The sequence below is a fragment of the Ciconia boyciana genome, chromosome 9 (genome assembly GCF_034638445.1).
Source record: "Ciconia boyciana chromosome 9, ASM3463844v1, whole genome shotgun sequence".
Lineage (NCBI taxonomy): Eukaryota > Metazoa > Chordata > Aves > Ciconiiformes > Ciconiidae > Ciconia > Ciconia boyciana.
In genome coordinates, this window is record NC_132942.1 from 44,205,473 (window position 1) to 44,229,177 (window position 23,705).

Below are 23,705 nucleotides of genomic sequence, written 5' to 3' on the forward strand. Positions count from 1 at the left end.
GGCACGTTTTTGGGAAGGGGTATCGCTGAGGGCACTCCCTCCCTCCCTCCCTCCCCGTCGTAGGAGAGTGTAAATGACTGGTGACATTGGTACTGCCTTTTCCTTTTTTCTCTGCTGCTTGCAGGTAGCGGTAATGGAAAGGGGCTGCTTCTTTTCACATGCCTGCTAGTGGGGGGGGAAATAGTCTCCTGAGGTGCTGTATTGCGTGCGTGGTCATTTAGTCATAGTGAGGGTTTTTCACATCCATATCGGGGTTGGTTCAGTTTGTTTTCCAGTCTGTTCACACTAGTGATCTGTTTGACAGCACGCTCGGCCTTCCCTTTTTCCTTATTTGCAATTCAAGTGTTGCTTTTTAAAAAAATTTTTTTTTTCTAAATCCTTGTACAGTGGGAAGTTGTGTACTTAACCAAATATAGTGATTTTGTCCTGCTATGGGACATATAGTTTATGTATCAGTTTATTTTTAGAGCTCTCAAGGGAAGGTTTTTTTTTTTTAAAGTAAACAAGTTTGGAGGAATATTAGCAACTGAGTGATTGCTTCAGTGGAAGCAGCTTTCAGATTGTTGTAAAATGATAATTTGGAACGTTTTTTGCTACTTTTTTTGCCTTCCGTGTGAGGTTACCTTAGGTGTAGTACCCTGTTGATGTTGGGGTTTCAAGAAGCAAACATAAAATTTGTAGAATTTTGAGTACTCAAGACAGATCTTAAAATGACAAACAAAAAAACAGACAAAAAAAAGCTTTTGTCTTAATAATTTCATAGCAGTGCCTCTTGAAACAATGTATTTTATCTGTTAGAAAGTATTAATATATGTTTAAAATGGTTGTCCATAGAAATCGACCAGAATAACGAGAATTTGCTTCTGAAACTGTATAAGCTTCATTCCGTATATGAAATGACATCTTGGCAGTAGTTGAGTTTTCAGTAATACATAAAAAGATGTTACGAAGAAAGATGTTACTAGTTAATTTATTGAAGAGAGTAAAAAGATTGAGTTTGGATTTGGGAAACATTCCATCTCCTTCAGAGGATGAAAATATTTTGTAACTTTTTTGTTTTGTAATTTATAATCTGTTTTACAATAACAGTAACTGGCTTTAATGTCGTAATTATCCAGCCATATTTAAGTTGTTGTGTGGTTACAGGATAGGTTTTAAATGTTAAGGTTCTTTTGGAGGAGTAATTGATTAATAACGTTTGGAATAATTGAATAATAACATTAAGAGTATGGTAATAATATAGTGAGTGCTAATTATCAACGTTCATAGTTGAAAGGTTTCCATCAGTACGTGTTCTGCTAAACATGTTTGAAAAAGGCTTGTTTCCTGCCTGTGCTGCTTTTAACACAGTACAACATACTTGTTCTGATCAGGTGAAGAAAGATGAGCTTATAGTCATAGCTCCGTGTAACCAGAAGTGCTACTTACGGGTTTACCTTGATTGTGCAAGGAGTAGTGCTGTGCCGTGGGATTTAGACCCACATTAATTACAGTAGTATGCTCACATTTGCAAGGACTTGAGGTTGTCTCTGGTCTTTATCTTGAGCTTTTCCCAAACTTGTAAAGCATCATTTGTGCAGGAAGAATACATGCCTTTATTTTGTCAGAACTTGAATGTCTTCATATCTTTCATTGAAGAATGCCTTGAATTGAAAGTGCTGTGATGCTCCTTAGAAAGCAAAGACTCTCCCAGTACATTCGTTTTGAAAGGACGAGATGAGTATTTCTCTTTGTGCACAGAAGCTCTTGTCCCAGAGATCTACAGAAACTGTTTATGTGAAATGAGCAGAACAGCAAGAGCTACTTGTAGGAGGAGACAATGCAAAGCTAATGATTAGAACTAGAACAACAAAATGTCTATGTATGCGAAACTTTGCCAATAAAATTTTTTTCACAGATTTGATTTCCTTTAGTTTGAGACTTTATATTTAGTTGGTAACTATTGAAGTAATTTTATTTGTTTTCTGTTTTTTACATATTCATTAAAAGGCTAAATCATAATCTTTTTTTTCAAGTAAAAATAAAAAGAATAAAATGTCTTTAAAGTCATGTCAAACACTTGTTTCCTTGCAGTTTTAGATTTTTAAAGCTACTGTTAAATGCTTAGTTTTGCCTACCACTTGTTAGACTGCGTGTTAAGACGTTAAGCAAAAGTGCACAAAAGGATTAACTTCATAAAATCCTTTGCGTTTGGGACTTTAAATAAAATGATGTGTAATGTCGTCTGTTGAACAAAATTATTTGATCTTGCTTCCTGTTTGTAAAACCTTGACTTAGACCACTTAAGGGAAAAATACATTAAGTTCAAATTTTCCTCTGAAAATTGGAGCACCTGTATTTTATGATGAAAAAAGAATGTGTATCTCCTACCCATGGAGTGAATTCATAGCAACTGTAAAGTTAAACACCCCTTCCTTCCCTGCCTGGCAGACACAAATGTGTCTGTTACATGTACCAACTTATCTCTCTCTAACATCCTATGTATATGTAGTCTTGCAAGTTTAAAGGTGGAGTTACTTTCTTTTTTTTTCTAGAGGAGGGAGGGGGAATGGCAAAACAGGGTCAGACTGTACTAGTGAAAGTATTTCAGAATGTGAAGAACTACTTGCTCTACGTTTTTCTACTGAAATTATGCTCTTCAGTTTGTTTTATAAGTATTTTTGGTAAGAATTTAAAAATACTGGTATTATCCCTGTGTTTTAAAACAGTGCTAATGTCTGCTTCAGCAGCTTCAGTGCTTCCTTTTTCTAGATAGCTACAGGAGGTAAATCTATTAGAAGACTTTTGAGTAAGCAGATTACTACTTGTATATTTTATGTTGGCCATCATGCTTTTTGATAGTGGAAGCCTGTGCCAACATTGGGGTCTGTCCTTCTCCCCCCCTGGAATTGCTAGATCAGAAAGTTTTTCCAGTGTATATAAGATCAACAGTGCATATACTAGGAAAAATAAAAAAAGATTTTAAAAAAAGATATTATTCCCTTTTGTTGTCAGAGATTCTGTTTTAGGTAAGCCAAACACATAAGAGTAAAGCATTTTGCACAAATTTCCCTTGAACTTGAGCTAGGTGCTTGGCATACTGGTCCTGGGGTGTCTGCTGTGTTTAGACTGAACAACTTTCCGAGACAAAGCCTGTAAGTGATAGAGCAAAGCCTCTTTCCTGCAAAGAGGAAGTTAAGACTTTCTAATACTGTAACCTTCCAGTTTAATTCCTTCTGTCAGTGAAAAGCGTGCGCTAGGCAAAGGTGTCTCACAAAGCACACCGAAGGTGGTCAGGTTGAGATATATGTCTAATTCCCACACCCTGCCTCTGCATTTATTTTCAGTCTCTGTAGAAGAGCTAGTTCTAACATGGTGAAGGAATACGATGGTTAGAGGAAAACAGATTCTGGCATGGTGTCCGTGCTCCACTACACAGACCTGACAAATGAGGTATTGTGGGAGAGCGCCCCATGACATGCACACAATGTCCTGGAGCTGAGTAGCGGCTTTGGAAGTAGAGCAGTTGAGCCAGATGGAAGTGGCTTCTCAGCAGTGCTGTTTTGTTGCAAACCAGCATGGGGCAAGGTGTTTTCCTCAGCAGTCTCTTCTGGTTGGAATTTCACTGATGGGGATTTTCATCACGCAGTCCTAGTCCTAGCCTAGCATGTTGTTGGTAATATGATGTAGTCATGACGTTGGAGCTGCGCTTGTATTTCTCAGGGTGTGCATGGCTCAAGAGTACAGCTCCAAGATGCAGGGCTTGGTTACTGTTGCTTTCGTTTTTATCTAGGCAGTGACAGGTCATTTCTGCAGTGTGTCTGCTTCCAGAAACACAGACAAGCAGTTCTCCGCACTAACTAAAGTTTCTAAATGATCTTTTCCTTGGCTTTAAGTAGAGAACGTTCTGATTCTTTTTTACTGAAAAATATGGACGTTGTTAAACTTGGAGAGATCTGTGTCAGAACCAGTTTTTAGTTTGATCAAAACTATACATACTTATATCTGCCTACTGCTGTGATTTCAGTTTGAAACGTACTCTGAATTTAGTGATCTCTTTAACTCTTGAGAGCAAATAATAGTCTCCAACCTAAATCTGATGTTTATGAAAGTGAATAATTAGATATTTTTTATTAATTAAGAAGTCCAGTTGTATCTACCATAACTTAAAGAATTAATTTTTTTCACTTTTAATGTTTTTTCCTCAGAAAGCATGAGATTGTGTTGTTTTATGTTTTTTTTCCACATTTTGGATAATTTCTAATAAAACAAAGAAGAAACTAATTTAACACCATCCCCCCCCAATTATCATACACTTTTTAGCAACATATTTAAAAGTAATCACTTTCTGTTTACACTAAATTGCAGTGTTTGGTCTGTGAAGTGAAGTAATATTTGCTTTGGCAGAGTTAGTAATACAAGATGTGTTTTAGGAATTCAGTAGTTTAATGCTTTGGACAGAAGTCTTATCCAGGTCTTTTTATTTCCTATATAGTATGGTTGCTAGCTTATTCTTCACTCAACCTTTCTTCTAGGTCTCTCTCTAAACCTGGGATAAATGTTGTTGGAAGGTTTGAAGAATCACAGGCTTTTCTGGTAATGTAACTGTTAGCATGTGCTCATTGATGCCAAAATTGGTGATAAGCCTTCCTATGGAGTCAGCGAGTCTCATGGCATACTGGTGTGCCTTTTCCCAGTGAGGCAGAGCCCAACCCCACTGAAGCTTCCTGATTGCGAGGGCTTCTGAAAGAGGGGATCATCATGGAAAATTTCATCTACTCTAAAATTTGTTCTTTGGTAAACATTTCTTATTAAATAATTGCATTGAGTTAATGGCCTTGCCATTTCAGGGGTCATTTAAAGTACTGTCTGTGATACTATTCATTAAGCTGCTTTCTTGAATACAGAGAATTGTTTGTTTTTATGAGGGGGAAAAAATTACTTTGTGATACTGAAATGATTGGACAAGAATGAAAAACTGGGCTTTCAGAGGTATAAGTTGAAAACTATGCTAATTTCCTTCAAATCTCTATTTCCCATCTTTTGATCTTGACTGTATACTTGCAGTCTTGCAAAAGGGAAATTAACTTAAAATAATACAGATTGCGTAGATTTTCACAAATATCCAACGGTTGCACAGTAAAATGAGGGAATTAAAGTATTAAGCAGGAAGGAAACTTATGGGATAGCTACTTAATATTGAAATAGTTAATGAAGTTACATTAGAGATGCGTGCAAATGCTTTTATCAGGTATAAATTATTATGTAGGTGGTCAATACTCAGAAGCTGTCATTTATTCAGCAAGTTTTAGCAAGTGTTTTAATATTAAAAAAAATTTTCACCTCCTTCTCTCTCTCAGTAGCATCTGACAGTATTTTAGAACTGCTATTTTTAGTTGCAACCCTTTTATTATGCTATTTATTTCCCACTTTCCAAAGGGGATTCAGATATTGACTGAATAGCTGGTATCTAGATGTTATTCTTCTCATACATAAATTCCTTAAAAAATACTTTCTGTACAACTCAAAAGGATCTCAAAGACTTTCTGACCAACACACAGTATTGCTAGCTAGAAAGCAGACATGTATCATGTACAGTCGTGAAGAACTTTTCAGCTCTTTGGCATCCACTTCACACGGGAAATTAGACTTAAAATTTATCACAATTATTTCAGTCTATCCCATTGAGATTGCAAAATGTTTTAATATCACTACACTTCCCTTCCCCCCCCCCCCCCCCCATTAAATAATGAAACTCAAATTTGGTAGAAATTATATTCTCCAAAGTCTTCTCTCGTGCAAGTTTAGGGTCAAAGATCTGGTGATAAACCTTGCTCCAGTCTACACATCCTTGTTGGGGGAAAATGTGCTCCCTTGATCCTTCGTGAAGTAACTTATTTCATGAGCATAATGCAGATCCCTCTGCTGCAAAAGAAGCTCATCTGAAAAAGACTACGTTCCGATATCTGTAAAAGATGTTTGTACTGCTTGTACCCTTCCTCCAAGGGTTTGATTCCTGGGACTCAAAGAAGACTTCACAGCTCTTCTCAGTCAGCTTCTCAGCTACCTCTGCAGATCTTCTGAATAGCAGTGGTGAAGCTCATTTGCCATGTTACTTTGTCTTGCCACTTGTGAAAATGACAGCATGGTGCAAGAACTTTGGGTGATACCTGCTCTTGAGTTAGTGCTAGGTTGATTTCATAGCTGGTGATATTTCAGCTACCAGTGTGTTCTGGAATATTGGCTTTCCAAAGAAAGTTCCCCTCTTCCTCGCCCCACCTCAGCTCTTGATCACTTCTCAGTAAAGGCCCTATGAGATGGTTAAAAATCACTGTTGTTTCCTCTCTGTTTGCCCTGCGGGAGGAATAATACCAACTCATTTAAAATAACACCTTTTATTCAGGAACCAGGCAGATACTGCACCCTGTTTTTTGGGGGAGGAAGGTTCTCCCCCCCCCCCCTTTTTTTTTTTTCTTTCCCAGAGGGGAAAATTGAATCCTGAACAGTGTATAGGGTGATCCCTTGGTGGACGAGTGGCACCCATCATACTAGACCTGTTGTTGCTGAAGTCTGTAGACTACTGTGGTTTCTTTCACCTTAGATGAAGCATAACATTTTAATGTCCTTTGAGTTTTGTGATGGAAAATAGGAAACAAAGCACTCGGAATTCAAATATTTAAGTACAATGTTTTGACTGCTGTATAATCCACTTACACTGCAGTATTAAACTTCAAGCAGTTTTGCTCTTTCTCATATACGTAATGTTCTGGTAAGAGCTTTCTGCTTGTGGACAACATGACAATGAATTGGGGTGCAGTTGTATTTTTGTTCCATTCATTTTTCTTGTTTGTTCATGCTTCAATTAGAAATAGCGCTAGCGTAGGTTTTGGGTTTGATTTTACCCGTTTAGCAGGAATGTCATTTTGCTAGGTACATATGAAAGTACTCCTGAATAGGAAATTTACAGAACCGAACTTAGTCTCTCTTTCTGAGGACAGTTTCTGGCGTCGAAAGGCCTGAGGGTACAACCATCTGTATGTGAAGACACAGACACAGTGAGTTAGGTGTGATGTTTTAAGGTACGCTTTGAATCTGACATTGTGGAGCTGCCTTCATTAATTGGAGTACACTCTGCAAGCATTCAAGTCATGCTGATAATCTCACCAGAAGTATGTCAGTTCCCAACATCTGCAGGATGTTTTGGAGTTCATTGAGGCACAAAAGAAAAATACTTTTATCAGTATTACAGTTTTTGTAAAGATCTAAGATCTGCCCTGAATAATTCTGATTGTGTTAGGCAGTGGTTTGAAATTCCTGAAGTTGATATGAAGTATCACAGAAAAATAGATTAAGAGGTTATAAAAAAAAAAAGAGGAGTAACTTCTAACTTCAAATGAAGGTACAGTTACCCAAAGTTCAAAGCGCATCTGGACTACCTATCTTAAAAAAATTCTAATCATGGGTAGAAGTTCTTTGAGGCTGGGAGACATTTTTATATAAATAATATGAAACTAATCCTGGAAGTTTGTTCTTTGAATTTAAGTACTTGCAGGTTTTTTTTGAGCTGTTATCAATAAAGATTCTCCATCTAGTGGATGAAAACAATACAACAACATGACTACATCTGGTTCTGCATACTGCATTTGCTGTCTGGGCAGTTCTTGTTTCATGTTTGCTGGGTTTCAGCCATATATACAAATTGTGCCTAGCATTAATGACCTGTGTCCTGAATAATTACACCATGATGCAGAAAACTGATCTCTGCCTTAAGGCACTGAATCTGCAAACACTTACGTATATCCAGTCCATATGGGTAGTCTCATGAAGTTCAATGGGTTTATATGTCTGTAAAATTAAATTGAGACTTTTTTGCATGTCTAAGCACCTGAAAGTGTAGTTGTAATAAGTGTTAACACATCCTTCCTAGCTCACTTGGGAATAATTACATCAAAGATGCGGCAGTGTGGGTGTTGGCATATGACAGCAACAAGAGCGTTTATACGAGGTCCCCAGAGAATTTGTGCTTGAGTTGCTGGTGGATGTGGCCACACACTCAACGCTGTCATTCCTTCTGCCAGAACGTGTTCAGCTGGTATGAGTACGCTGGAAAGCAGGATAGTGGTATTTCTGTTTTAGTTTGTTGTACATTGTGTTAGAATTGTGGCCAATGGCAGTGTATTAGAAGAGTTAGAAAAAGGCATCCAAAGAAAACAGTGGCTTGTACCAGGTGGAATAAAAAAAAGAAAAAAAGGAATACTTCTAGAAGCAAAACAATAAAACAGTAATAATAATGTGAGCTTTTGTAGCAATATTTGAGAATTTCTGCCTCCCAGCAAGATTCTGTACTCCAAAGAAATTTCAAGATCCTTTATTCTTGGAGCAGCAGTTTCCTTTTTTCTGTTGCTATCTGTATTTTAAGAACTTGTACTGGAGTCCATCAGCATAGCATCTCTGAGAGTGATATTTATTTTATATATCTATCTCCAGAATGTTATGGCTGTTGTCTGTGCTTTCACAGATAAGGAGGGTTTCTGTTGTGTTTTGGGAGGATAGACTTTTTTTCCTGATCTTTGGCTGAACCAGACACCTGTATATTGTTACACTAATTTTTTAAATTGTTAAACTGAAATGCTTGTGTAGTTTTACTACAAAATTTATTTAAACCACAATATTTTTACGTGCCTTTTAAGGTGTATTGAGCCTAATGATGAAAGCTAAACAGATGCTAAGAAAGATCAGAATCTTCTCCTTTATAGTTTTTAGTAGTAACAAAGAAGTGCAAATTCTGATGGTTTTTTTTTCCATCCTCCTCCTGAAAATAATTTTCAACTTCATATTCTGCTAGGCTGCAGCTTCAGAGAGTTGGAGCATAAGGGAGGCTGGTAGCTCTTGTATTTACAGTGCATTTAACCCTGCATGCTATTCAGTTGTTGCTTTTTATTATGTTATTCCTCATCTGTTACAGGGCATTAACATTTGCACTGATGCGGCTTGTTGGGGAATTATTAGTTAGCATAGGAAGGCTCTGTTCTAGCTGCCAACTGGAGTGACTTTATCTTAGAGAGAAAGCCAGACTTTGGGATTATAAAAATGTTGCAAGTCACAGAGCAAGACTAAAAGAGCATTGTCAGGTTCCAAACCTTGTAATACCCGTGAATAACTTCATGTATCGAATTATATGAACATTTCCCAGTTCTTTCCAAGGGGCTACACATGGAGATTGTTTCTGTGAAGACACGACAGGCTTCTCAGTGCAGGAGATCTGTTGCCCCGTTAGCCAGGGTTATAACCTGAACATGCTGGTTATTCTTTGTTAAGACTATCATGTGAAAAATTTTGGTTTTGTACTTGGAGTGCCTTTTTGCTGGTTTTGCATAATTTGCTTCCAGAGTGGATTAAACTGAACTGCACAAAGGCATTCTTGGTGTGGGTTATTCTTTGCACAGAGACTTAAAGCTCAGTGTCCTTCTGGGCTGTTTCCCTGAAGGGACAAGTACTCAGGGAAGTTGAACTGACTTAACTAAAGCAGTAGAGTTAATGAGTATTATGTCCTCTATGGATCTTTCTTTTCAGAGGGAAGATGATCTTTAAACTGTAATCCCTTTACAGCATAAGGTCGTTTTACTTCTGCACAACGTTGTCCTCGCAGAGGATTAATACACTTGCATGCATGTATAAAATACATTCTTATCATTAGGTTTGCCTTTGGAGTCTAGCTGGTTTGCTGTTTTGGAAAACTTTTATAAGTGTCAGCAAATCATAGCTCTTTGCAAGATTTGTCCCATTCATGATAGATATTAGGCTCAGAAAAATGGGTTGATTGGCTAATAGTGCTTGTATAAAGAAGAATATGTATTTGTAACAGAAATGACATATTTGAAAATTGGCCTCAATTGATGTAAAGGAAAAGTGAAATGAAGAGGAGGAAAAACATCTGGGGCTTTTGAGTTGGGCAAAGTAAAGTGGCATCCTTTGGCTTTTTTCACACAATCAGAAGTAAATGTTTGTCATAGTGCAAATTGAAGTATGAGAGAAATTTTTTCATTTATCAATAGCACTGAGAAATATTAGCCAGGGGAGTGATTAGCTGCTCAAATGAGAGAAGTTCAGTTAAACACTCTAAGTAGACTAGAGCTTTGGAAATTGTTTGGTGGTTTTTTTTTTTGTTTTTAAATACAGTGTTTACTCTCACTAATTAGTATTAGAGAGAAGATTTATGTTTTGTGCATGTTTCTATATGTTAACAAGGCGTTGGATGTTTTTGATTATACACTTTGGAATGATGCCCTGTGACTTTGTAAAGCCATCAGATATTTCAGTAAATAGGTTTGTTTACAAGGGACTGCTCAGAAGAATTATTCTGAATTAATGTTTTAAAATAGATTAATTAAATTGCATTAAAGTTGTGTGTGGAAAAACTAATCTGGAATTCAGGTGAATTTAATTTAGTTGCTTACAAATATTAATTTACTTAATTAAACAAAGGCTACTTTAATTCTATGTCAAGCGTATCAATTCTGAGTAAGAATATTGGCAGAGATATTTAGTGCACTTTATCTAATCTGCTTTAAATTTATACCTTTAGTTGTCTCTGATTAGTTATTTCTGAGGGTTCCAGTACTAGAGCCACCTCCTAGCAGGTAGTTGCAGGAATGCTCTAGGCTTTTTGCTCCCCTTTTTGGCTTTGTTTCTGAATATGAAAAGCCAAGAACAGGGAGGGGTGTTTGTCTTTACTTTCAACTCATAGTACATAAATAGGGAAATTAATATTTTTAAGTTTTGAAGGGTGATGAAATAGACTGTATTTATTATTGGAAGATTTAGTTCTGTTACTCCATATCAATGCTTGTTCTGTCTTGGAATCTTAAGACTGTTTTCTCAAGTTTTGAAAAAATATTTTTTCCTTTGGGAGGTAAGAAGAACTAATGCAGTATGTTTGCGATGTGTGATTGTTTCCATTATTCACTGTGATTAAAACGTGAGACAACTTTTAATTTGTGCTGCTTTATCCAACAGGAGTGGGTTTCTGGTGGGTTTATTAGGCAAGGATTACCAAAGGAGTGTCTGGCCTGGGGTGGGGAAAGTGTGGACAGTAAAAGGGCTGATCTTGGGAACTGGCTACATGATGCAAAAGGTCTGAAGAGTTAGAAACATTTGAGGTAACTGAGATTTGAAGGCACGCGGGGCTGAAGTGGGAATGGAGGTGGGAGGAAATCCCTCTGATAAACACTGTAACCTGTTTCTCAGTTTTTGCGTTGGGTAAGAGTTGAAGCAGTCTCTTCCAGCCCCAAGAAAGAGCCCTCTGGGAGAGGTGATGAGTGCAGTGTAGATCTACCTAAATAGCTCAGCTGGAGTCAGTTTGAGTTTGCCTGGCCAAGGCCTCCTGTAGTGTCTGTGTTAATGAGATATTTTCCATTGTCTGGTATAAGCTGTCTTCCCATACCCCTCCCCCGGATAATGGCAAATTGACTATAAAATATTGCTCTGTTGATCCAACTTCCATGTGCTGGTTGGGGGAGAAAAAATGGGCACATTTGATGTCCCTGTTGTAGTTTATCCTCGGCTTCCTGGCTTTCTGTTAATAGTTCTTTCTTATAGCTTAATATTTGTTCCAGGTAATATTTCAGCATCGGCTTCTTAATGCCAATGTACATATACTTAATTTAGATTTAAGGGGGACTAGGGTTTCAGCCAGAAGAAAGAAAGGAGGGGGAAAAAAAAGGCTGGGAACATATAGCAAATTTCAAGAAAAGAAGTGTTTTACGTGAGGAAATGCTGATGCTGGTAAATACTTCACTGAGTAAAATATGTGGAAACTGTATTGGCAAAGTTACTCTGAATTTGTGGACTGAGGCTTTTTAAAGCTGATAAACTAATCTAACTCTAATCCTGTTAAATTTTATTGGGCTTTTACCCTTGGTTCTGAAAGCAAGGTTAGGCCACTGCTAACATTTTCTATTATAAATTGAAATTCTGAATTTGGAAGAGGGGCACTTTGTTCAAGTTGTGATAGCTGCTGTGGTTGCAGTACCCAATGTAGCTTACTTGGGCATTGCTTTCCTCATCCACCTATCTAGTGATAATAACAAATTATTTGTTTTCCCCTTATGTTTCAATACAGGAGCTCGCTGTGTCTGGTGACAGCAGAAGTATATTTTGTTCTGCCTGTTGAGAAGGCAAAAATGTGTTCCATCAGGATGTTGGCTAATTGCCTATGAGCTGTGTCTGACTTACTGAAATTGTAATAAAATTTGTTTAAATGGAAATAAATACTAATGATATGAAGACACTTTGCTGTGTATGTGTAGTAGCTGTTCTGCCAATCATGGTTTGGTTGTTATGCCCTTGTTTCAAGGCTCTGTGACAGAATATTTTGGTACTTCTTTTCTGATGTGAGGCTGAATATTTTCAGACTATGACCGTGAGAGGTGGATAACAGATGTCAGAAGTGTGAAATTATTTTTTGTTTGTGTTGAAGAAAGGTTTAATTAATTTCAGTGATTTTTATAATGAATTTTGGAAGGCTAAATAACGTGTGTCACTTAAGTATTAAAGTGGATTTAAACAAAAGCATTGCAAATCCTTTGGAATGTTTTATAAAGTATTGAAGTATTTGTAGCTACAACTGGTTTAAATGCAACACGTGAAGTATCAGTGAAATCTTGAGTTGTGTAAATAGACAAAGTTTTAAAAGTTGTGTTTTGCTCTAGTTTGTCCTTTTTTAGTGTTCGGAGTAGCGGATGTCTTCCTTCAAGTTGAGGGCAGGGTTCTTAATATTACTAGCAGTATGTAACATTATGAAACAGTAACTGTAGCACAGCTGTTTTATTATGTTAAGCCTGGCTGGTTACCAGGATTTCTCAGAAATGGCAAATATAATTTGCCAAAATGGCATCCACATGCACTAATGTATTGCCAGGTTTTTTGGGCGTGCTGCCACAGTCTGTGCTGTCCCAACAGTTTTTCACCATGATCAGAATTTCAAATGACTCAGTATTGGCAGCGCTGGTATTTTGAGTAAACAATTCTGATATGTGGGGAGTCCTCCGTTTGAGATGGGCTTTCACAGTGCTCAGCAGTTGCTCAGGCCAGTCTCAAAATTCTTCTGTAGGTTGTGTTGCTCTCTCCAAAAATTTGTACTCCACCTGTCTGGCTTAATGGCTTTCTTGTGCTCAAGTGGAAGAGGGAAAGAGGAAAATCTTTATGCATAGTTGGATTTGATTCAGTGTCAGTGTTAAGGGATGAATTACCATTTCATCGGTACACCTCAAATTATCTCTCTAGTGTTTTTTGCTTCAGGTTAAAAAGGAAAAAATTGGCTGATCTCTTGGTATTCATTGTCCATCCTTTTGTAAACTGTGGGAAAGCACAGATATGAATGGTTCCAGTGATTTTAATTCAATTTTACAGGCTGAAGGTTTCTCTTAAAACACTAATAAATAACCTTGACAGAGAATTCCAAGGGAGCAGGCCTGACAAATATTTTGGCTTTAAAATCAGGACCATGTTCTGAAAATAGTTTCATTAGAATTGAGCTGTAGAAAAATGAGGTAAGTTCAATAGCCAAGAAAAAAAAGTCAAGTTTTGCTTCAAGTCTAGTTGTAATTAGCTGTGAGGAAGCTCCCTGTTCTCACTGAATGTTTATGAAGATTATAGAAGTCTGTTAAAATTCACGTATGTAAGGATCCTGTATGCATATAGATCTGTACAGAATGCAGTAATTGCAAATCTGATGTGGCTTGGGAGCTTCATATGCTTTTGTGACATCAAGACTAAATACTAAAGTCTGATCACTTCCAAGAGCTAAGTAATAATTTGTAAATTAAATCCCTGCAATTTAGGAGTGGTCTTGTATGCTCTTAAAACTTCTAAAACAAAAAATCAATTTAAAAGAAAACACTTCATTTTGTATTTTAGACTTATGAGCTGCCAAATCTCTGAAGCTAAATCTTCTCTTTATCCATTGGGAAAATGCAGAAAGGTGGATCAGCAAGGAAAGCTTGAGCTCTTGTCTCAGCCCTAGTACAGAAAGATTACTCATGGAGGTGATGCAGATAGTTCAGTCCTTGGCTCTTTGACGAGGCTACCGAATAAAGTAGCAGTTGATACCACTGGATGATCGCTTTGTGGGTTGGTCTCTTCTGTTAGGAACTGCATCTCCTTTTATAGAAGAACAATGACAAAATAAATGCAGTATTGATATATCAAGTATATCTGTATTAACACTCTTCTTGCTGCTGTTTTTCAGGATTGCATGACTTGTAAAATTACTTATTTGGGGGCCTGCAGTGGTGTTTGACTGGATATTGCTGCCTGGTTCTGAATGATGTCAGAACAGGATTTGGCAGATGTTGTTCAGATTGCTGTTGAAGACTTGACTCCAGATAACCCAGGTACAGTAGAGATGGTAGTGATGGCATGAGAAAGATCATTTATAATATTGCCCATTAACAAGGTGGAAATCACTGTTGAGCTTTTCTTAAAAATATAAAGCGGTGCTGCAGATATCTTTTCTGAGGGGCGCTCGTTAAGACTACATACCAAGTTTTTCAATAGCTTAACTTGTATATCTTCAATACCCTTTAGATCAGATTATTTTTTTATTTTACTTTTCTTTTAAAGGCTTTATTGCCTGGGGCTTTTTTTGTGCAGAGGTAGACTAGTGCTGAAAACTTTAAATGAAATATGGCCTCCTGCAATCTTTTGGGTTTTTTTCCAGACCAAATATGTTTTAGGCTTTCCCTCAAATGAGAACTATGACCCATCTATTATCAATTGTTTTTTTACAAAATAGTTTCTCTCATACATTATTAAAATTCTTCGTATGTATAACAAAATGACAGTAAAATTGAAAAACGCTTCTGAAAGCAAATATTGTGATATCCCTTGCTTAGAACTTGACCTACTAAGTGAAAGTGTGTTGAGATCAGCTATAAACGTTGATCCTATGCTGCTATGACATGTGAGTAAGTGATTGAAAGAACAGTAACTACAGTTACGGAAAACAGAAATGCATCTCAAGAAACTTTTTTTCTGATGCAGAAAGAAAAAGTTACTTCAGAAATTACCCTGAAGAGTTGGAGGAGAAGCTGGGACCTGCCTGTCCTAGCCTTGCTTGGTAGCTTGGTGTTCAGGGTTATCACCTGTGGTACGGTCGATCTTAAACAAGTCTTCCTTTGCTCAGTTTGGAGTAAAGGAACTCGAACCTGGTCCGATCTCAGGCGATGCTCTGACCATGAGGCTATTCAGGGCTCGACCTCTTGATTTTACCAGCCAGGCCTTCCAGTTCAAAATTCAGTTCTTTTTTGGTACTGTTTTCTTCAAAATGTTTACGTTTAGGTGGAAGGCTATTAGAACCTATAGGTCTGCATATGTAAATATTTATTTTGGAAGGTTTGCAGGATTTTGTTCATCTATACTGGGGAAGAATAACCCACTAGCACACTGCGTAGAGGGTGTAATCCTGTCTTTGTACAGAACTTCATTAGTACTTTTGGTGGTTTGAGGGCTCAGGTTTGAAGCCTGTAGAATCTGTCAAAGCAGAACAGCTAATGTGGCAACTGTGCTACCTCGTGGTAAGTTCCTAATAAAAAAACCCCAAGGCAATGCTTGAGTATTACAACCTCAGTGCCTTTGAAACAAAGTCTTAGATTTGGATAAAAGTTTTTTGAGAAGCAGTAAGCTGTTGTCATATATTTAAGAGAAAACCCAAGTAAGTGTAAAAGAATACATAAAATATGTTAATTAAATGCCTTTTATATTTTTTTGTTTTATCCATTTAATGTATTTTTAATTTGAGCTTTGTCCTCTTGTATTATAAATTATGGCAATGCTTATTTTTCTTCACAGTTGTGTTGGAGAATCATGAAGTGACAGATGATGATGTAGAGCCTGCTCTGAAACGTCAGCGTATAGAAATTAACTGCCAGGATCCCTCTATTAAGGTTATGATAATGCCCTTTTCTGTTTTTATTTGTAATACCAATTAAGTTAGCTTTCTTGGGGAAATATACTAAAAGAAAAGAATGTAAAATAAACTGTTTATACATAATACTGGAATTATTCATAGCCTTCTTGTAAACGTTTGTTCATTTTTGTGCATAAACTTAAAAATCTGTATGATTGGCTAGTCTTCCAGTATAAAATCAGCAGCAAGAACAATTTTATATGCGATATAAAATGTCATCAGAATTCATTTCAGTGACTCAAACATCACTATTGGTACATTTTTTGATAAAGTGAATAAAATTGACCTAAAAGATAAACTTGAGCATGTATTTGTATTACAATTTGTAGATACTTTCAGCATGTTTTAAATTACTATTTTAAGCTAACAACATTCTTTTAGTAGTTAAGCCGTACTTGGTTCAGGCTCAGTAGCTCAGGCCTTTTTGTACTTGCAGAACTTCCCCTGCTGTTCTCACTAGTGTGCTTTAGTGTGGTGGTGTTTTTTTGTCTTGGAGCATAAGTATCTGAGTAGTATTCTACACATGTTAAATAGTATGTAACTCTGTATTTTTGAAATGGTCGTAGAAACTGAAGCTCTGTATTGAAAGAGCACCGGGGGAGCAGCCCTGTAAACCAGCTTGACTAGGTGTGTCAGTTGTAATGGAGGGCCACAAGATGGCATAGTTGCTGTTTGCAAAGGAGAATGTGTGTAACATTACCCTTTACTGGCCGGTTTTTCCCAAGAGAAACCGAGTAGAATATGCTTTCTTTTGAGTAAAATTGCTTAGGAAACCAGATTTTTATTTATTTGCTTTTCTTGATTTGCTGTTCAGGAGACAAGTGAGAGGCATTAATTGTCTCTGAGGTTATTTGTGTTGCTATAATTTCCACTGTAATCATCTGAATTTATCTGTTTGGGCAGGAAAAAATCTTATTTAACTGTATCCAGGAGGATGCGTTCATGCGATCCTTTTGTTTTTACATGTATCAAAGGAAAGGCTTTGGCATGTAATTTTAAATGATTTTTGTGGTATATGAAATCATAGTAACAAAGTGCTTAGGTGAAAATGTGTTTGGCTTGGATGCTTTTGGCTTCTAAATAAAGATCTGGAAGAATTTGAGAATGCTAAAATGCTCCTGGATGTCATCAGTTTTGTACGTGGCTGAATTTTGTCACTAGGCACACTTCTAGTTCCTTTAGAATTGTTTTCCAGTCACATTTATCTGGAGCTTCCTTATGTGTGTGTTGCTGAAGATAAATGCCTAAGTCTTTAAAATCAGTTTCTTTTGCATCCTCCCCTTTCTAGTCATTCCTGTATTCCATTAATCAGACAATATGCCTGCGGTTGGATAGCATTGAGGCAAAGTTGCTGGCACTAGAGGCTACCTGTAAATCATTGGAAGAGAAGTTGGATCTTGTCATGAACAAACAGCATAGCCCCATCCAAGTCCCCATGGTGGCAGGTTCTCCTCTTGGCGCTACACAGACGTGCAATAAAGTACGATGGTAAGAAAAGAACAGATTACTCATCAATGTGCTTTTTAAAATAACGTAAATCCATTTCTTTGGCGTCAAGCTCTGCAGCTTTCTGTATAGCTGTCAGGAGCTTGGTATGCTGTTTATGAATGTAGAATTGATTTGTCTTGAAGGTAATTTTTGTACCAGTTTCATGATGTTACTTAGAATGAGACACTGGTCCACGGACAGTTTGCAACTATTTCCACATTTCATTTTGACTTAAACCAGACTGATTCATCCATCCTCTGGAAAAGTCTCATCAGCTATTTTAGACTGTTTTTTAGACTTGCTTACTTTTATTTATGTGGCTGTTTTGCGTTAATGAGCTCATCATCATTCTAATTGGTTCTCATTTTACTTTTATTCACCAGAAGGACAATGGAGTTTGGTTTATGTGCTTGTTTTCTAAAGACTCTTGCTAGAATAATATCTGTGCTTGTTTTGGGGTTAGAAGTTGGAGATGGAAAATCCGTTAAGTAATCTAATCCACTTTGATGAAAGAGCAGGTTTGACCTGCAGTACCTTTATGTATGAGTTGCCTAATATGGTTTTAAATATCTAAATGTTGATGTGCCTGTCATTTTGCCATGGAGATGATTCCAGCCAGAGCAATATGCTTATCAAAAGACTCTTTTGTCTAAAAACCTAATACTTCTCTAAATAATTATTTTTTATTCTCCATTACAAAGGTGTTTAGGCAACTTTTACATGTCATACCATTCTAGTCAAGATATACTAACTTAATTCATCTTTGTTAGTCTGTTTTTCCATCTTCTGAACTTTTTCAATATCTGAAAAATATTTTGAATATATTTTTGGTATGTTATACTCGGTGCAGTGTTTCAGGTGTACTACTCTAGAGCTTTATAGAAAAAATTAGTTCCTTGCTTTATGTTGTGGGATTCATCCATGTGAGATAAGGGGGAAAAAACCAAAAACAACACCCCCCATAAACATTATCCTTTTCTACTAGGCCACTACTTGCTCCCGCCTGTATTTTGGTTTTTATTTATTTATTTATTTTATTTTCAGCATTGCTATTTTTATAATCAGTATTTTAAGTAAAAATTTATCTCAAGGCCCTAATTGCATTTTATTATGATATCTTTCAGTTCATGCATTTATGAAACAAGATAGAGTATAACCTTACTAACATAAGGGTTCAGCATTAGAGATTGTTACGTGAGGGGTACGCGCTGCTCACGTAGCTGTACCTGTTGCACAGTGCAGACTGTCACCTCACAATTGTTCATTGAGCGTGATTACTTCTGATGAATGTAGTCTAATCTTTTCAAAAGATACCTTATTTGTATTTAAAAATCTAAAATGATACAGAACCCAATGTGTTTCTTGATCTCTGTTTTAAAAGTTCGAATGTCCTTTTTATTGTCAGTGTAAATTTGAGTACTCTCTGCTCCTGTTGCTGTAACAGTCACCTGTCTGGTTAGGAACAGTTGATGTCCTCAAACTTTTCAAAAAGAACTTTCCTTTTTGGATGTCCAAATACAATGTTTGGGCCTCAGTTCAGAATTCCTTTATTGGTCTTTGTTCTTGTGCTGGTGATAAACATCCTGACCATTGGTCATTCTCCTTTTCCCTTTTTCCATTTAATTTTTCTTTAAAATAGGTGTTGTGTCTACATTTACCTATGCTTTTGAAGCCTTCCCAGTCATACATTGGAAAGGTCAATTATGGCTAAGTTCTATATCAAAAAAAGTACATGGAGTAACTATTTGGATCATAGAGCAAGTAACTGGAATATTACACCAGTGTTTTTGCTAAATACTCTTTATCAATAATTATTTCTCAAGGAACCTTCTTTAAATCTGTTATTAATTTTTTTGTCATTATGCTAGAGATCTTCAAGTTCTTGTGCATAAGCTGAACTTCTTACTGTGCTTTGTGCACGAAAGACTTCAAAAACATTTTCAGAAATACATGGCCCCTTTGGGAATCTATTAATTCATGTTCAGTGAATGCTTTCCTCTGTAAATTGTACTATTTTGAGTTGCTTATGGGATTTGTCAGACCTGAGGCTGATTTTTTTTTTTTTTAAAATCTCTGTAACCATTGGTAGTCTGTCCTGTGTGTTAATGGTGAGCTTGGTGTTTAATCTTTTGTTTTGAGTGTACAAATTTATGATGATGGCTTCTCAGACGGTCTGAATTTAATTTAGATAGAAGTCTTGAAGACTGTAAGATTCTCTGCCCCAAATATTTGTTAGTGTTGGTATGAAGTTGCACATTATCAAATGCATCTTGCCAATAAAGCACTGAGGGCTTTTTGTTCTTTTAGCAGTCTGTGGCCTATATGACTCAAAAGAAAATAGTTAGGGGTGTATGTGTTTAAATTGGCATTAGCAACACTTCAGTTTCACAGTGATAGAATGTTTCACTGAATTCCCTGTGTCTCATTCATAAAAACCTTTATCACTTGTTGATTATTTCCAATTAAAGCCTGCATGGACTGTTCTGTTGTATCAACTCTCTGTAACGTTCCCTCTTCCCCTTACGTTGCAGATGGCAGTGGAGAGCTGTCAACAAGAGTTAGTATTTTGGATAGTGATTTTCAGATTCTGCATCTGAATGAGATTCTTCAATATTCTTCTCCTCCTTCTGTCACTACAATAATACTGGGTTTGCCACTCTTAACAAAAACGCTGCAGTTAGCAAAAGCATGTCAACCAGATGGTGCTACGCTGCCAGTAAAGCAGACTCTCCTTCTTTTTTCGATAAATACCTTAGGGTTTGTGATCTTTTCTCTTCCACTCTATAGTGAATTTTGTTTAGAGTTTTTCTGATAATCTAGTTACTTGCATCAATTCGGTGCAGATTTAACATAATTTGTTTTACAGCAGTGTGCACAGTAAAGTGTATGAATTGTGCATTATAAATTCACACAGTTTGATTGCTTTGTGTTATTTATGCTTTTAAAATTAAATTGATTTCCTAAGACTTGTCAGTTTGAAATATGCTTAGGTCATCACGCGATGAAAACAAGGACAACTTGGACAGAGGAGCTTTCTTCTGTGTCATCTTGTGGTGGAATTGTGTAGTTACAGCGTACCAGGTGAATTCACAGCTACGCACTATGGCCTGCCTTGACTATGATGTGGAATTTTATGCTGTGTGCAGCACTGTACACTGGCTGCTTATAAGATGGAGTGATAAAGTATAATCTGTCCGTACAGCTGCGTTAGGGAGGCAGGAGTCTAACTTTGTAACGGTTGTCAGAGATTTACGTTCAATGATAAGTTGTCTTTTCTAGTAAACTTAACATGTTGATTTATTGGGATAACTCATACCTTTTTTTGTGCCAAACTGTTGTTTTCAGGTTTTAAAAATTCTTATTAGGGAAATGAAGCTGAAGTTTTCAAGGAGACTTGCAATAAATCAGGAACCACCCCATGTTATTAGCTCCCAGGACAGAAATGCAGTTCATTTTAGAGTCTCATTCTGCTTTCTGTCTCTTTATTAAACACATGAGGAATGATATGTGTGGAAATCTTCCAACATCCTTTTCTGGATATGTGATTTTTGAGGCTTGCTGATGTTTCTGGGAAAACTACGAAATGTTGAATTCAGAAATTACAGTACTGTCTACTGCTCTTGAAATTTTGCGTAAGTACATCTTCATGAAAGCTGGATTGTGTTCTCAATTCTTTTGTTCATACTGTTTACTCTGATCCGTTGTTATGGTACTTCATTATATACTAGCTAATTGCAGTGCAGATAAGGAAGAAAATAAAGGGTACGTGGTGCTGTGTAATGAATAATTTGTATGAACAGTTGAGATACAGAGGAACAATAGGCTAATGTTTAGATCTCCAAGTAAGAAGTTTAAGCTACAGCAAAAACTAACAGGAGAAAATGTCTTTTGAAAGGAAATAATTCCGAATTTGTGAGATATAAACTGCTTTGGGGGAAACAGCAATAGGCCATAAACAATATGGAAAGACTTGGAGGTGTTGTATTTCAATAAATCATCACATGAAAAGCGGAGCTAAACAAGCGTAGTTTCGTATAGGTTTTTGTCCTATGTCCTCTACCTTTTCACTGGATGAGCCTTGTGTTTCCTGTATGGTCCATGATGCTCCCTGCTGTGGGATTTTGAAATCTTCCATGCTATTCCCGTGATAACAGAATGTCTCTCGGACCTCTTTCTTTTTGTCAGATTTGGTCATACGAGTGCAAAGTATTAGTTTGGATGGGAAAAACAGGAAGATGTTAAATCTCATTTTCTTTGATGGGAAAAAAAATAGAGTTTTAGAAAGTATTTTCTCCATGTTTAGTGGCTGCTGCTTAAAAATATGTAGTTGTCAGGAGTACCTACAAAGACATAGTGTTAACACAGTTTTTAAAATTTATTTCTTGGAAGAAACGTTGTCAGGTTTCAGAACTAGTAGAATGGATGGCAAAAATCCTTAGATTGCACAGAGTCATGTTGAATTATACAGAGCTTGAAAAGAGCCAAGAACAGTAGCAAAATAATGTAATAAATTAGTAATGGGAGTATGTGCATCGTCCCAGTGTTCTGAGCTTTGTCCGGCTTTGTGCAGCGTTAGTACAGTCCTGCTTTTCCATCCAGGAAGTGATTGTCTCTCTTCCTCCGTCTGCAACGTTTCCTGGCGGTACGGCTATTAAAAACCTCTAATTTATTTTCTTTATGAGGTACCATGCTGGTCAAAAATTCCAGTAGCTGCTGAAAGTTTATTGGATAGGAGAATTGGTGCAGTGCCTGATGGCCTGTCAGTATGGCAGCCTCAAATGATAAGTTTGAAATTTAGCATGTGCCCAGGTCTTGAGATTTATAAATTGATGAACGCACAGTGTGACAGCGTGACTAAAATCTTTTATCCGTGTTTTGAAGAAAATATTTCATCTGAAAGATTTCAGTCCAGAAACAGTGTTATTTTTGTCAACGTCTTTCCATTAATCATTTTCCTGAGTGGGTAAGCCCAAGTATAAATGGTTAAGGTTGATTGCTTCAGATAACATAGGAATTTGTTTTGGTTTCACAGAACCCTCCATCATTTGTTTTTATGGGTATTTTCTGCAAATACTACATTGTACAATTCTGCTCTGTTATTTTGGAAATTTTTGTTGGGTAAGTAGATGTAATTGAGAGCAGTTTTTAAAATGTATTAATTTTGGAGAGGATTTAAATTTAAAATTGGTATTTTCTTCATACTTAATAATAAAAGTGTTTCTGATGAAACATGGAAATTAATAGGTAAATTGAGTTTTTCTTTTGTTCAGATATTTTCCTTGAGCATTTGTTATGGTAAAGTTGACATACAGACCACATACATCTGGTTCTTTACTATACACATTTGTGGCTAACTGATTAGGGGTACTGATCACTAAGTGTAGAGATAGAATTGCATATATTTTTGTCTTTAATGGGAACTGGAGAGTTAAATGGAATTGCAGCGTTTAATGCACTCAGTTACTGTGCAAAGACCTAATATGGTATCCTTGAACAAGACTTGGTAGTGGATTGGACATTAGCTTTTTAAAATGGAGGTGCTTCAGATAGTCTTGTCTGCAGTTAATGTGGCGTTGGTAGGTTCAATCAGCTAGTTTTAGAAAACAACATTTGCCTTTTTCCATCTTAAGATATAAACCAAGGTTGTTTTTACATGCAAAAGAGAAGGCTTGATGCAGTTGTGTACCAGATGGGACATACGAATATGCTTTATTTTTGTAGGTGTAGATCATTAATATGTTTGTTTTATCATTAAGTTTAATCAACAGGGTGTAATAGGTTTTGAAGAACAGGATTTGTTCATCTGCTTTGTTTGCGGTGTGCCAGTTGGCAAGCCTTTTGGCTCCAGATTTCCCAAGTTCCAGATCTGTGTTTCTGGTGTGTGATTGTTTCTTTGTTTACAAGTGGTTTTGTAGCCAAATAATGCAAGATTGAAAACTGAGATGATTTTAAATGAAGTTGGGGTGGAAAGAATTGTAGGATGACTGTTCTTCTAGATTTAGCAAAGCTATTGTTGCTCCTGCATAAAGTCTTTAGGAAAAAAAACCAAACAAACCTGAAGAAATATAATCAAGGTATTGGTATAAAAAACATAATAGCTAGCATTCTATTTTTTTAATATATATTTTCTTCTATGAGTTACAAAGCCCTTGACCAGCCTAATTTCATGTTATCAGGTATTGAATATATTTTTTCATTTTTGTTGCATTTTTATCATAAGGATTTCTATAGGTTATAATAACCTATCCTACTATACTAACCCAGGCTTTTA

At 36.6% G+C, this 23,705-nt stretch overlaps 1 protein-coding gene across 4 annotated transcripts in view; it reads left to right on the forward strand.

Annotated features, from left to right (window-relative positions):
- Window positions 1-23,705, forward strand: part of BANP (BTG3 associated nuclear protein) — a 154,622-nt gene that overhangs the window by 691 nt on the left and 130,226 nt on the right. Inside the window, exons 2-4 of one of the 4 annotated variants that reach the window (XM_072873314.1) lie at window positions 14,228-14,372; window positions 15,829-15,923; window positions 17,259-17,434. The exons of 1 other annotated variant lie outside the window; for it this stretch is intronic. In XM_072873314.1, the coding sequence (XP_072729415.1) occupies window positions 14,303-14,372; window positions 15,829-15,923; window positions 17,259-17,434 (341 nt within the window). In that variant the 5' untranslated portion in view covers window positions 14,228-14,302. Of the gene's footprint in view, window positions 1-14,227; window positions 14,373-15,828; window positions 15,924-17,234; window positions 17,435-23,705 lie in introns of those variants that run through there. 2 more of the 4 variants (XM_072873313.1, XM_072873316.1) reach the window with 2 other exon arrangements.